Source organism: Berghia stephanieae, chromosome 11 (genome assembly GCF_034508935.2).
Source record: "Berghia stephanieae isolate SIO BIC M18660-M18661 chromosome 11, UCSD_Bste_1.3, whole genome shotgun sequence".
Classification (NCBI taxonomy): Eukaryota; Metazoa; Mollusca; class Gastropoda; order Nudibranchia; family Aeolidiidae; genus Berghia; species Berghia stephanieae.
In genome coordinates, this window is record NC_088370.1 from 34,265,826 (window position 1) to 34,279,977 (window position 14,152).

The 14,152-nt window shown below is 42.4% G+C and overlaps 1 protein-coding gene across 5 annotated transcripts in view; it reads right to left on the reverse strand.

Moving 5' to 3' along the window:
• The window catches only part of LOC144956468 (peroxisomal acyl-coenzyme A oxidase 1-like), a 47,152-nt gene extending 42,327 nt beyond the window's left edge, over positions 1–4,825 (reverse strand). For 2 of the 5 annotated variants that reach the window (XM_078886985.1, XM_078886984.1), the window contains exons 1-2: positions 4,553–4,817; positions 3,311–3,473 (exon numbers count right to left, since the gene is read on the reverse strand). In XM_078886985.1, coding sequence (XP_078743111.1) covers positions 3,311–3,473; positions 4,553–4,679 — 290 coding nt within the window. In that variant the 5' untranslated portion in view covers positions 4,680–4,817. Of the gene's footprint in view, positions 1–3,310; positions 3,474–4,552 lie in introns of all 5 variants that reach the window. The other 3 variants (XM_078886986.1, XM_078886983.1, XM_078886987.1) reach the window with 3 other exon arrangements.
• Between the last annotated feature and the right edge of the window lie 9,327 nt (positions 4,826–14,152).

Below are 14,152 nucleotides of genomic sequence, written 5' to 3' on the forward strand. Positions count from 1 at the left end.
AACAGGATGCCAAACAGATGACTTCTGCAGTATGAAACGGATATTTTGGTTGAATATGGCGCGCAGGGTTAATAGCAATGTGAAACATATTACATTTAGCATGACAGATCAATAGAACTGCTCAACTTCAGTATTCGTATTGAACATTCAATATTTTTCATATATAATGCCAATAATTAAAGCTTCACACCTTTAAAAAACCAGCAGTTCTTTATTCCTTAAACTTCTGCTGTGAAATTGAAACTGAAATCATTCATTTATGAGGGTATGTCTTCGAGGGAATACAGACACAGGGCAACATGCATTCGTCAAACTACATTGGACAGCTGGAAACGTTTATTGAATCTGTGTTTCGACGAATACATGAACAAAGGTGTAAGACAAGGAACACAAGCTGTGATGAAGCCAACCGACCTCAATGTTTGCGAACCCTGGTTTCGTTGAGTGATAAAGTCATCCATGCCTTTTTGGTGGCAAAATAGAGAATATTATTCAGTATTGAAACACACACCAACCAAGTCACACATTACAGAAAATGAAGTGAGTAGAAAAGTTCCAGAAGACAATAGATAATAAAAAATCTTTGTAGCAGTGGGGGCTCGAACCCACGACCTTACTGGTATGACAACCCCGCCTGGCCATGAGAGGGACGCTATACAGTCGACTCCACCACTCAAAAAAAAAAGTTGTTTGAAGAGTGGTGTCTATCCTGAGTCCATCTCCCGACTTCTTGAGCATAGCTGCCAACCCACCAAGCTTATTAAGAGGGAGTTTTGGTCAGAAAATCAGGGAGATACATAAATGTATCACTCTTATTCTCACCATCAAAGCTTCGCTCGACATTTTGAAATTTAACAATAATACTAAAAGCAAAATCTAGATCTAGATCTAGTAGCCTAACACACAGTACAGTAAAGCTAACAGCAAGAACAAACTCTAATCGAACTCGACCTTACTCTGTGACTGACTGATTGAAACTGACTTGTTTACTGCTTTGGAATGCTTATGAGTATGGTACTCTCAATGTGAATGATTTAATTACAATCGATATCAGCCATGTAAAGCTATTTAACATCACTAAAAAGAACGGATTCGGTATCTGCCTTTCCGATTATAAATCTACCACAATACCAAACGACTTAAACTCACTTCCGTTTACAAAATGGAGGACCGGAATTTCACGTACGTTACCGAAAGAACCAAAAAGACCCGCATGGTAGGCTAACATGGGTTCTAGGCCTGGGCCTACAGTCAGACTACTGCACGATAATGCGGGAGATCGGTGTGATGGGTGGGAGACGAACTAAAAATGCGGGAGTCTCCCGCAATTTCCGGTAGGATTGGCAGCTATGCTTGAGGTTATGGGTTTAACACACATGAACTTGGCAAAGTTTGTTATTACAAGCCAGCAGTGATGTTTAACTCTATTCTCAACATAAACATATTATAACATAGAGACTATTGAGACACTGAGTAAGCTCTGATATTGTGGGTGAATGTTAATTCAGAAAAGTCAGTGGAGCAGGCACTTATGTTGATAATAACAGAAAATTAAGTGAGCAGAAAAGTGCCAAAAGACAATAGAGAATTTTTAAAACTTTGCAGCAATGGGGGCTTGCACCCACAACCTTACTGGTACGACAACTCTGTTCTGTTATTGTCAACATAAATGCCTGCTCCACTCACTGAAACACTAAACAGTTCTGTTCAAAGATCAAGACAGATGATTTAAACATTGGCATGATTAGCCTTATTATATTCATCCTCATGATGAACGGTTGCTGTTGGGAAAACAATTTTTTTAAATAATTCTATTTTCCTTTCCTTGCCAGCTTTGGAAAGACTGTGAGATTTGTTCTCAATTATTCTGGGGACAATGTCTAAGAATAATACTGACTGTAAAATCTTGATATAGAACCTGGTCATTTTTCTTTAACAAAATCCAAAATAAATTGATGTCATTGGATGAAAGAGATCATGGAATCTTTATGTAAAGTCATAAATAAATTACAAAAAAAAAAAAAACATTTAATTCCCTTTATTCATCTCATAAGGGAAATTTGTGTCTAGGGTCTATTCCAAGGGAAGACTGGAATAACCCAGGCATCAGCTGCAGTGCAGCGCCGCAAATTGAGCTAGGGCGAGGTGACTTGCTCAAGGCCACACAACGCAGCAGCCGGTGATCGAACTCAGTACCTTTCGGGTACGAAGCAAAGACCGTACCGCTGAGCCACGCTACCCCCCTGAGAGATCCTTTCACGAGGCTGCAAAAATGACCAACCTAAGCTTTCAGATATTATATTTTTAATTCCTCTCTCAAATCCGCACTTTAATGAAAGTCATGATATATATTTATGTCATACAGCAAATTAGGGAAAAAACGTTCCATGTCAAATTCAGATCAGATTTTCTTGACTGCATTGTGAATTGTGTGGCACGTATTTCCTCCAGTATTATCCTGGGGTTGTGCATCTGTTTTGTTTTTGTTTTTTCTTTCTAGCAAGCTCTTAACGCCATTAGGTGTCTTCATATAGGCTGCTTGAATAAACAAAGAACATAGACAAGTGTGATCCAGATATTAACAAAATCAAATAATACAGGGGTGTCAATACCCATAGACTATGTTACTTTCAATTTCCTGTTCTTCTTACAATTATACTATCAGTGCGTTTTTTAATCGGCTTGCCTTTCAGGTCGAGTTCTTTGCTTTCGTTCACCCAGTGATTTGAAAGGATTGATACAAAGGTTTTTTAACGAACTGAATTCTATGATGATATGGAAAATCAGCAACCCTGCAATTGGAAACACAATTTTTTTGTTTCTTATATTGGAAATTTCCATTAATCATCTAACAAAGGCATTTGTCTTAAGGATTTAATTTAGCAAAAGATCAAAACAAACAAGATGAGTCAACCACAGTGCAGTATTGCAAAGGGAACAATAGGGTCAAAATTCTTGATCAATTCTTAAAATGAGACACGAAAAGCAGAATTAAAATTAAACCCCGAGTAATAGTGCCTTATTTACTTGGCACTCTTGCCCCCTCGTTGTATTCAAAGTCTTCATGTATGCAAGGTGCCATCATTAATAATCAAGGTGCCATCATTAATAAAGGTGCCATCATTAATAATAAAGGTGCCATCATTAATAATCCTTATTTTTTAAATTAAATAATAGGGGGTGGGGTGAGGGGGGAATTCATTCTCCTCGACCACTCAAAGGTTTTAAATGTCTAGAGGTCCACTGTAATATTTCAATCCAGACTAAATCCAGAAATTAAACAGAAAAGGAATAAATAATTATCACTTACTCTCGGAACCAAAAGTTTTCAGCTGCATCTGTCAAGCCAAGCTCCCTAGTTCTCTTAAAAGCATAAGTACTTTTCCTCAAAGCTTCCTCATACTGTTCTTCCCTATTCAGCTGGCATTCTCGTTTGAAGCCTTGCTCTTCAAACTCCTTGATTGCCATATTTTCTGCAAATCAAATATTACAAAAGATAATTGAAAAGAAAGAAATTTTGTTGGGTTTTTTTTTAATTTCCACGAAAGAAAAAGTTTGAAAGTGAAAGACAAAATTGCGATTGTAATTTGACGAAAATAGAACTCTGAGGTGAATCCTGAGCAAGATGCTAACAATCAAAGATTTCTGGATCAGCTACTTTAATTTAAGTGGGGATAATCAACTCCTCTGATTTGTTTTTTACTAAATATGTTAACTAGCATTTTAAAGGTTATGCAAACAAATTATCTTAAAGATATTATAATATTCATTATAATTAATTGTCTATCATTTGTCTGAACTTGATAAAAATTATTAGGCATTCTTTCCCTAATAAAAGCTGGCAACAAAGAAGTATAGTGAAAGTGGGCAGTCTAAAGAGCAGCATGAGTGGGAGCCAAATTGTGATCCATCTAGCCTATAGAAAAGTTGTGATTAGAAATTTTTGTCAACATTCAGAAAGTTGTGGATATTTTGGTGTCATTATTTTTTTAAATTTCAATCTCCTTTTATTAAACAAAAAAAAAAAAAAACAACAACAAAACATTATATACAGTTTATATTGTTACATTTCCATAATCCAAACACCTCAGTTCCCAGCATTTTGTCCGGATTGCAGCAACATCCGGATGGTAGAATCAGTACCTAATGTGGTATCTCAGATTGATCTCAGACCATGGCGATTGAAAAAAAAAATAAAAAAATTGAGCTTTTATATAGGGCAATAATCACTAAACGTGCCCAGAGCGCTTTACAAAGGGTCCCTCACCAACAGCAACACGAAACATGGAGAATCAGAATGAGACGTGACACCTGTTAGGCGATAATTTTTTTTCTGACAGAGACAACACTGTTAACAGCCAGGTACTCATTTTAAAAGCGCCTTTTCCAAGGACTCAACTATGCGCTGAACGAGGCTCAAACTCAGGACCTTCCGATCCGAAAGCGAGTGTCATACTCATACCACAAGACACATAGCCGCACCATCAGATTCAGTGCATTATTATTTCATGACGAAGAAAAGAAACTTATGTTGATATTGATAACGACTTACGCAAGTAACGCTTTCTTCTTGTTTTTTCTGGTCCTCCGGTGAGGAAGTGTGTCAGCTTCAAAACATCGAAAGAGCATTGAGCTCTGGCTTTCGCTAAATCGGGATTCATTTTGCCTTGGTGATTCATTTCTTAAAAATCCAGATTTTTTTTTTTAACAACAGCAAACATTTAAAGAAGAGAACTTGCCCCGTCAAAATAGGATATCAGTGTACAGTAGAGAGAGACTTTGCACTGCACCTAACAAACAGAGCAAAGTTCTTCTGCTAAGAGTTATCTTACCTTGAATATGGTAAAGACGTTCCATACAGGAGAAGCGGCCATTAACCATAGTTCCCTAAATAACTTATGAACTTTGAACATAATATATTATAATAATATGCCCGCGTCTAGAGAGAACTAGTTCAGACTCTAAAGGCAAAGCCAAATAGAGATTAAATCAGCTTTTTGCGTTCAAGACACAAAAAAATCAACAAATATATGACCTACTTATTTTACACAAGAACATTTAAAGATTTCATACCTCTAACCCAAGTTGTACATTATAATTAAAGTCTCTCTAAATTTTTTTAACCATTCATTTCTTTAATAATATTAAATATAACAAGTTTTCTTTCTGTATCATCATATACAGCAATGCGAAAGTAATCTCTCTCTCTCTCTCTCTCTCTCTCTCTCTCTCTCTCTCTCTCTCTCTCTCTCTCTCTCTCTCTCTCTCTCTCTCTGCATGATGTTTGTACGTATATATGTATGTATGTATGTATGTATGTATGTATGTATGTATGTACGTATGTATGTATGTATGTATGTATGTATGTATGTATGTATGTATGTATGTATGTATGTATGTATGTATGTATGTATGTATGTATGTATGTATGTATGTATGTATGTATGTATGTATGTATATAATATGTTTTTATGTATGTATCAAGGACAACTATTCAGTATAGTTGTCCTTCGTATGTATGTATGTATGCATGTATGTATGTATGTATGTATGTATGTATGTATGTATGTATGTATGTATGTATGTGTAACGGTATCACGAGTGTGGTGAAGTACCGTACAAAGAGGTGGATGGTCTCAGTCGCAGAGTCGACTTGGGTTCCGAACCGTAACCGTTCTGTGGAGGTGCTCAAATAGAGATAGAGTAGGAAATAGTAATGATGATAGCTGATTTCATGTAAAGTAAAAGGCAGCCGAGAGACAATGATTTCATGTGACCGGTTGCGGCTATGTCTCTCAGCTGTGGTAGGAGTAGTAGTGTAAAGAAAATGAAGATCAGCGATTTCATGTGATGAGCACACACAGTCCAGTGGTTTAGATCCCTCGTCAACCCCGGTTCCTCGACCACCCACGTAAAGAAAGGGTTATTGAAGGAGTGAACGTCAGAAGGCGAATTATTCAATGTTTGAGGTTTATTGAATAAAGCAAAACAACATCAAAATATGAAAAATGCATGATATAATAATATCGACGCGGACCCCAGGGAAAGCACCTACGTCACAACAATATCATAGATGGGCATGTTCAGGAAAATTGGGAATTCCCGCGAGGGTGTTCGACATGCTAAAATAAAATGGCAATAAATCACAAAATGCAACATATAAAAATAAATGAACTGTTACAGGTGAAAATGTGGTATCATAATAATATTCTTACAAATTGGTAGGTACAACAGCAATTTGGTTATTGTGTAACACATGAATAAACAGTGTGCGAGTTGCTTGTTTGTAAATAAAAATGAAGATATTGGAATTACATCAATATTGTATAGAGAAATAAAATATACATTTTGAAGGCATGGATATCCCCGATCTAAGGAGAGTAAATTTGTCTTTTAAAGTTAACTAGAACAGGAGAAATAAATATATCAATAAAAAGACGTATCAACCGACACCGAGTACAAGGAAGACAATAATAATAATACTACTCTGCTTAGTTATCAGAGATACCTGTCGGAATACACACATACGCTCACACACACTACCCCATGCATCACTGCTTGCCGCGTTAGACACACATATACACACACGCACACACACACACACGAATGCTAGCCAGTAAGGCGTAGTAGTAATAGTAATAAAATGGCATTCTATTACATATCCCCCAGCTCGAACCGTTCTATGTCCTCATAGAACATTAATTAAATAAAATCAAACAGTTCATTAGTGTAAGGTTACGAAAGGTACAACGGGCCTAAAGCGCCACAGAATAATAAAGATTATAATTATGCACTTACAAAGTATTGTCAGTTATTTCTTTAAGGAAACGTACTAAAATAATTAAATAAATTTAAACAGTTCAGTAATGTGCTCATAAAGCACCAAAAATTATACAGATTAAAATCATGCACAAACGCACTTGTCATTGCTATTTCTTCAAAGAAACGTTCTTAATTAATTGGACAAAATTGAACAATCGTAAAAAAAAACCCAAAAAAAAAACACACAAAAAAAAAGATTAAAATTGTACATAAATTCAATTATGAACACATTCTTAGTGTGTTAGAGGGCATTATAATTAACGACAGCACTCACACGATGCACGACGGGTTTTATGTCGCCTGGAACGCCTAGGCAGTTGGGATGTACTGGTCACCACAGGACGATGTCTTCGAGTAGTTGCATGGCCATCAGGGGGACGAGGCTCCATCTGGTTGGGGACACGGGTCATCTCGGGCACATGGACACGGGTCATCTCGGGTCGGACAGGCACATGGTTCGTCTCGGACTCAGGCATACGGGTCACCTCGGGCACATGGACACGGGTCATCTCGGGCACATGGACACGGGTCATCTCGGGTCGGAACGGCACATGGTTCGTCTCGGGCACAGGCACATGGATCATCTCGGGTTGGTCAGGCACCATTTTAAGCTCTCGGACATGTCTCCTCAACGTGACGTTATCTTTGAGGCGTCGCAAAGCATATACATCTGTATCCGGGTGTAGTCTTTTCAGCACTTTGTGTATCTCTTCGTTGTAAGAGTGCTGCATCTTGTTTCGCCCAGTTCCATGATATTTGACTAGGACAAGGTCCCCTGGCTGGAACGTCAGAGGTTTTGCTCTCTTATCTGTATGTTTTCTTCGTTGGATTTCAGAGTGCAAAGCCTTTTCCCTCGCTCTGGCTGTATCGCGTTCTGTCTGTAGGGCGTTGCCGGCTGGTGACTGAAGGAAGAAATCCACATCCAACCGATTTTCTCTGCCAAACATCAAGCGGTAAGGGGTAAATCCAGTCGTCGAATGTGGCGTAGAGTTATATATCATGACTAGATCGTCAAGGTGATTCGGCCACCTGTGCTGCTCTTCTTTGGCTAGACTTCTCAGTAGCTGGTGCATGGTTCGGTTGAACCTCTCACATTGGCCATTTCCCTGCGGGTGGTAAGGGCTGGTCCGACTCTTCTCCACGTTGTATCGTTTCAGTAGTTCATAAATCACGTCAGCCTCAAAACTTCTTCCTCTGTCACTGTGTACTCTTTCTGGTATGCCGTATCGAGTGAACCAGTGTTTTATGAGGGCGTCTGCAACGGTAGATGCTTTCTGGTTTCTGGTAGGGACCGCTTGTGTGAACTTGGTGAAGACGTCCGTAATTACAAGAACATCTTCTATGCCACTTGACGCCATCTCAAGTTTGGTGAAGTCGATTGCTACAATCTCCATAGGTCGCGTGGCCGATATGTGAGCCGATGGCGTATGGATCGTCTGAGGGCGTGAGATTAGACATCGTTGGCAATTATTCAAATGGTCTTTGATGTGTTGAGTCATTTGAGGCCAGTATCCCCGTGTTTGGATCAGCTTGAAAGTCCGATCGAAACCTTGGTGCCCCATTCTGTCATGTAGGAGAGATATGGTCTTCTGCTGCAAACTTTTGGGCACAACAAGTTGGTCCACAGGGCCGGCTTCCGTCTGTATTCGTCGTCGCAGTATGCCGTTCTCATCTTTATGTAGTTTTGGGTATTCACGTATCAGTGCTTTTACAGCAGGACAGCATGCTGACTTCGGCGGTTTTTCTGGGAAGGTTGACATCACTGGACCAATGACTTTATCGTTTGTCTGCAAGGTGACCAGATCGTTAGAGTTCGGCCACGTCTCAGCATCTGGGGTCGACTGGGTGTCACAGGAAGTCTCAGCACACAGAACTGATAGGGTAGCTGGCAGGGGAGACGAATTACACCAAGGAAATTTTTCATCGATAGATGGGAATAACTGGCTGGACGGCGAATCGATGGCAATCTTGACAGTCGCACAGACAGGGTCTCTGGAGAGTGGATCAGCTGGATTTAGTTTTCCGGGAACATACTGAACCTTGAACTTAAATGCCGAAAGCTGCGCCGCCCAACGTTGTTCGATGGCACCAAGTTTTGCGGTCTCATAATACGTCAGTGCATTGTTGTCAGTCATGACGACGAATTCATTGCTGATCAGGTAGTGTCTGAATTTATCTGCGATCGCCCACTTCATGGCCAGGAACTCCAACTTGTAACTGCTATGATGGCTGTGATAGTAATTCTTCTCAGCAGGACGGAGGCGTCGGCTTGCGAAAGCTATGGGTTTGATAGTACCATCTTCTTGTTTTTGTGACAAAATGGCACCCAAACCCTGTTCACTGGCATCGGTCTGGACCAAAAACGGCTTGTGGAAATCTGCATATCCAAGAGTCGGAGACGAGGTGATGGCATCTTTCAAGGACTGGAACGCTGACTGATGTATTTCATGCCACGAGCGGATGATGGAACCACGACGTCTCCCTTGTTCTTTGTTGTTATCAGTAACGAGATCATGGAGTGGTCCTGCTATTTTGGCAAAGTCTTTGACAAAACGACGGTAGTATGAAGCAAAACCAAGAAAGGATCTGAGTTGAGTAGTGTTTCTTGGAACTGGCCAGTCCTTCACCTTCTGTACTTTATCGGACTCGCAGGCAATACCACTGGGGGAAATTGTGTGCCCTAGGTAGCTGACTTGGGCTGGCAGAAACTGGCATTTTTCTGGGCGTAGTTTGAGACCGGTGGCTTCTATCCGTTGAAACACACGTCGGAGGTGACAGAGGTGGTCTTCAAAGGTTTTGGAGTACACCAGGAGGTCGTCAAGGTACACTAGGAGGTGCTCGAACAGAAAGTCTGACATCACTCGTTGCATCAGGCGCTGGAAAGTTGCGGGTGCAGAAGTCAAACCAAAAGGCATTCTTGTGAACTCGTAAAGACCAAAGGGAGTGGTGAATGCAGTCTTGTGCTGGTCGTCAGGGTGCATTGAAATCTGGTGGTAACCGGAGGCAAGATCAATTGTCGAAAAATATCGGGCACCAGCCAAGGCGTCAAACGACTCCTGAATACGAGGAAGGGGGTAGGCATCCCCAACTGTCTTGGCGTTAAGCCTTCTGTAGTCGACACACAATCTGAGGCTCCATCTTTCTTCCGAACCAGTACAACAGGGGACGCATACGGGCTATGACTTTCGATTATGATGTTGTTGGTCTTGAGCTGTTGAAGATGTTGCCGTACCTCTTGGAGCATAGTGGGGGAGATACGACGGTAAGGCTGTGATACTGGAGTCTGGTCTACTGTTGGGATTCGGTGGGTGGTAACGTTTGTGAACCCAATGTCAGCATCGTCTCTGGCAAAAATATGGTGGTACTCTTTTATGAGGTCGCCAAGCAGTTGTCTCTGCCTGTCGTTTCCGCCAATTTCGACTTGGGAGGTGGGCAGCTGACTTCGAATTGTGGGTTCTAACCTAGTCGCCGTAGAGTGTTGATTTGATGGCTTTTTGTCGACGTGGATCTCGTTGCAGGTGACTGTGAGTTTCAGCGGCTCTTCATTCTCAACGGAATCGGCTATTTCAAGATTGGCAATCGGTGTCTTTGAGTCAATGATAACGTGTTCTGGAGACAAGTTGGCAACGCGTACGAAGAGTTTATTTCTGGTACATCCCACTGTTGGAACTAGGAGTAGACCTTTAGGCAATGCAGTCGTCAGGGGAGTGGCCAGTAGCAAACATTCTGTGTTGGTCAGGCAGGCAGGATACGAGACTTGTACGGTAGCCATTGAACAGGGCGGTATCTGCTGTCTGGCGATAACTTTGGCTGTAAAGGGGCCGGTTGGCAATCTGAGGTGGCATTTCGTCTGACTCAATATGGCACCGAGGTTGGCAGGCAGGGACTGGCAGCGGGCGAGCAAATTCATTCCCAGCAGGCAAGGGGTGTCTCTGGGATGGTCATCGGGTAGTACAAGGAAAGGCACATCTCGGAACCACTCTCTGAACAAGCAGACATCGGTGATAATGATGCCATCATATGGTATCGGCAGTCCGTTGGCGGCTTTCAGTTTCAAAAAGTTAGTCTTGATGATGTCGCTGTCGAGATGACTGGTTGCCCATCGACTGGTTATGGTGGATACTTGACTACCAGTGTCAATGAGTGCATCCACTGGCTGATTGTTCAAGGCAATGGTCGTCACAGGTCGGTCTCCAATGAGGTCGGATGACTTTACCCCCGCCGCTACAGTCTGAGTTGGAACGACGGGGGTTAGTAGTTTCCCTGGTTTCCCACATCTTGAACTTCAGGTTCCAACACTGTTGCGGCATAACATTTCCCACGTACCTCTCGAGACTTTGGTCTACGAGCGTTATGTTTCGGACTGTAAGATTCCGGCCAACGGTGCACCGGATTTCGAGACTTAGCAGGGGCACTATCCGGCCATTGGGGCACCGGATTATTGGTCTCAGTTTCTCGGTCACTGTCCGGCCAACGGGGCACCGGACCACGGGGGCTATCCGGCCAACGGGGCACCGGATTATTGGTCTCTCGGTCTAGGTCCGGCCAACGGGGCACCGGACCACGGGGGCTATCCGGCCAACGGGGCACCGGATTATTGGTCTCTCGGTCTAGATCCGGCCAACGGGGCACCGGACCACGGGGGCTATCCGGCCAACGGGGCACCGGACCACGGGGGCTATCCGGCCAACGGGGGCTATCCGGCCAACGGGGCACCGGACCACGGGGGCTATCCGGCCAACGGGGCACCGGATTATTGGTCTCTCGGTCACGTCGGTCCTGAAACTGAGGTCTGCTGGACATATACCTCTGTTTTGTCCGGCATTGTGTTTCATCGTGACCCGTTCTGCTGCACCAGGTACAACTGATCCTCTGCCGGTTTATTGAAGGTCGACTGGGCATGGGCTGATGTCGATTAACGTCGTCTTCTGTCAGGCGGGCAGTCAGAGCGGCCACAGTGGCACGTAACTCTTCTATTTGGCCGGCGGTCACTTGCTCCACGTAGCCGCACTCCGGGTTATCCTGGATCCATCTCCTAGCCTCCTCTCGTAGGGTGTAGAATGATGCTTGTCTATTTTGCTGAGCATAGTCCCTCAAATGTTTCTTCAGCGCAGATGAAGATACGCCGTCTACGAACCGGTCCTTCAGCACCCAACTGGGGACGGCATCCGGAGCTTCTGCGTTGGCCCTTGTCGACATTGAGGTTAGTGCTTGGGCATACTCCAGCAGGGACTCTGTAGTGCCCTGTCGACGAAGGTGAAACTGCTGAATGACCCGAGAGCGCTGTCTCTCGTCCTGAAGGTTGTGGCGAGTATATTTAAGACTTGGTCGCCGGTGGATCGTTCATCAGCAGGGCGCGACAAGACCTCCTCCCGAGCAGGTCCTTGGAGGTAGGAGATGATCCATTCCGTGGCCACTCCTTCTGGTAGTTGGAAAGCACGGATTGTTCTTCTGGCTGTCTCTATGAAGTCGTTACAGCCGCCTTCTTCTTCTAGACCCCGGAATACTGGCAGTGGTGTCGGAGAGATCCGGTGCATGGCCATGGCTGACATCTCTGGCTCTGGTGGTGTTACTGATGCTGCGGATCGTGTGGCTGGCATATGATAAATACTGCAGGTCTCCAAAAGGCTGTGGCTTCTGAAATGGAATCCTGCTCGCAGCGCCAAATTTGTAACGGTATCACGAGTGTGGTGAAGTACCGTACAAAGAGGTGGATGGTCTCAGTCGCAGAGTCGACTTGGGTTCCGAACCGTAACCGTTCTGTGGAGGTGCTCAAATAGAGATAGAGTAGGAAATAGTAATGATGATAGCTGATTTCATGTAAAGTAAAAGGCAGCCGAGAGACAATGATTTCATGTGACCGGTTGCGGCTATGTCTCTCAGCTGTGGTAGGAGTAGTAGTGTAAAGAAAATGAAGATCAGCGATTTCATGTGATGAGCACACACAGTCCAGTGGTTTAGATCCCTCGTCAACCCCGGTTCCTCGACCACCCACGTAAAGAAAGGGTTATTGAAGGAGTGAACGTCAGAAGGCGAATTATTCAATGTTTGAGGTTTATTGAATAAAGCAAAACAACATCAAAATATGAAAAATGCATGATATAATAATATCGACGCGGACCCCAGGGAAAGCACCTACGTCACAACAATATCATAGATGGGCATGTTCAGGAAAATTGGGAATTCCCGCGAGGGTGTTCGACATGCTAAAATAAAATGGCAATAAATCACAAAATGCAACATATAAAAATAAATGAACTGTTACAGGTGAAAATGTGGTATCATAATAATATTCTTACAAATTGGTAGGTACAACAGCAATTTGGTTATTGTGTAACACATGAATAAACAGTGTGCGAGTTGCTTGTTTGTAAATAAAAATGAAGATATTGGAATTACATCAATATTGTATAGAGAAATAAAATATACATTTTGAAGGCATGGATATCCCCGATCTAAGGAGAGTAAATTTGTCTTTTAAAGTTAACTAGAACAGGAGAAATAAATATATCAATAAAAAGACGTATCAACCGACACCGAGTACAAGGAAGACAATAATAATAATAATAATACTCTGCTTAGTTATCAGAGATACCTGTCGGAATACACACATACGCTCACACACACTACCCCCATGCATCACTGCTTGCCGCGTTAGACACACATATACACACACGCACACACACACACACGAATGCTAGCCAGTAAGGCGTAGTAGTAATAGTAATAAAATGGCATTCTATTACATATCCCCCAGCTCGAACCGTTCTATGTCCTCATAGAACATTAATTAAATAAAATCAAACAGTTCATTAGTGTAAGGTTACGAAAGGTACAACGGGCCTAAAGCGCCACAGAATAATAAAGATTATAATTATGCACTTACAAAGTATTGTCAGTTATTTCTTTAAGGAAACGTACTAAAATAATTAAATAAATTTAAACAGTTCAGTAATGTGCTCATAAAGCACCAAAAATTATACAGATTAAAATCATGCACAAACGCACTTGTCATTGCTATTTCTTCAAAGAAACGTTCTTAATTAATTGGACAAAATTGAACAATCGTAAAAAAAAACCCAAAAAAAAACACCACAAAAAAAAAGATTAAAATTGTACATAAATTCAATTATGAACACATTCTTAGTGTGTTAGAGGGCATTATAATTAACGACAGCACTCACACGATGCACGACGGGTTTTATGTCGCCTGGAACGCCTAGGCAGTTGGGATGTACTGGTCACCACAGGACGATGTCTTCGAGTAGTTGCATGGCCATCAGGGGGACGAGGCTCCATCTGGTTGGGGACACGGGTCATCTCGGGCACA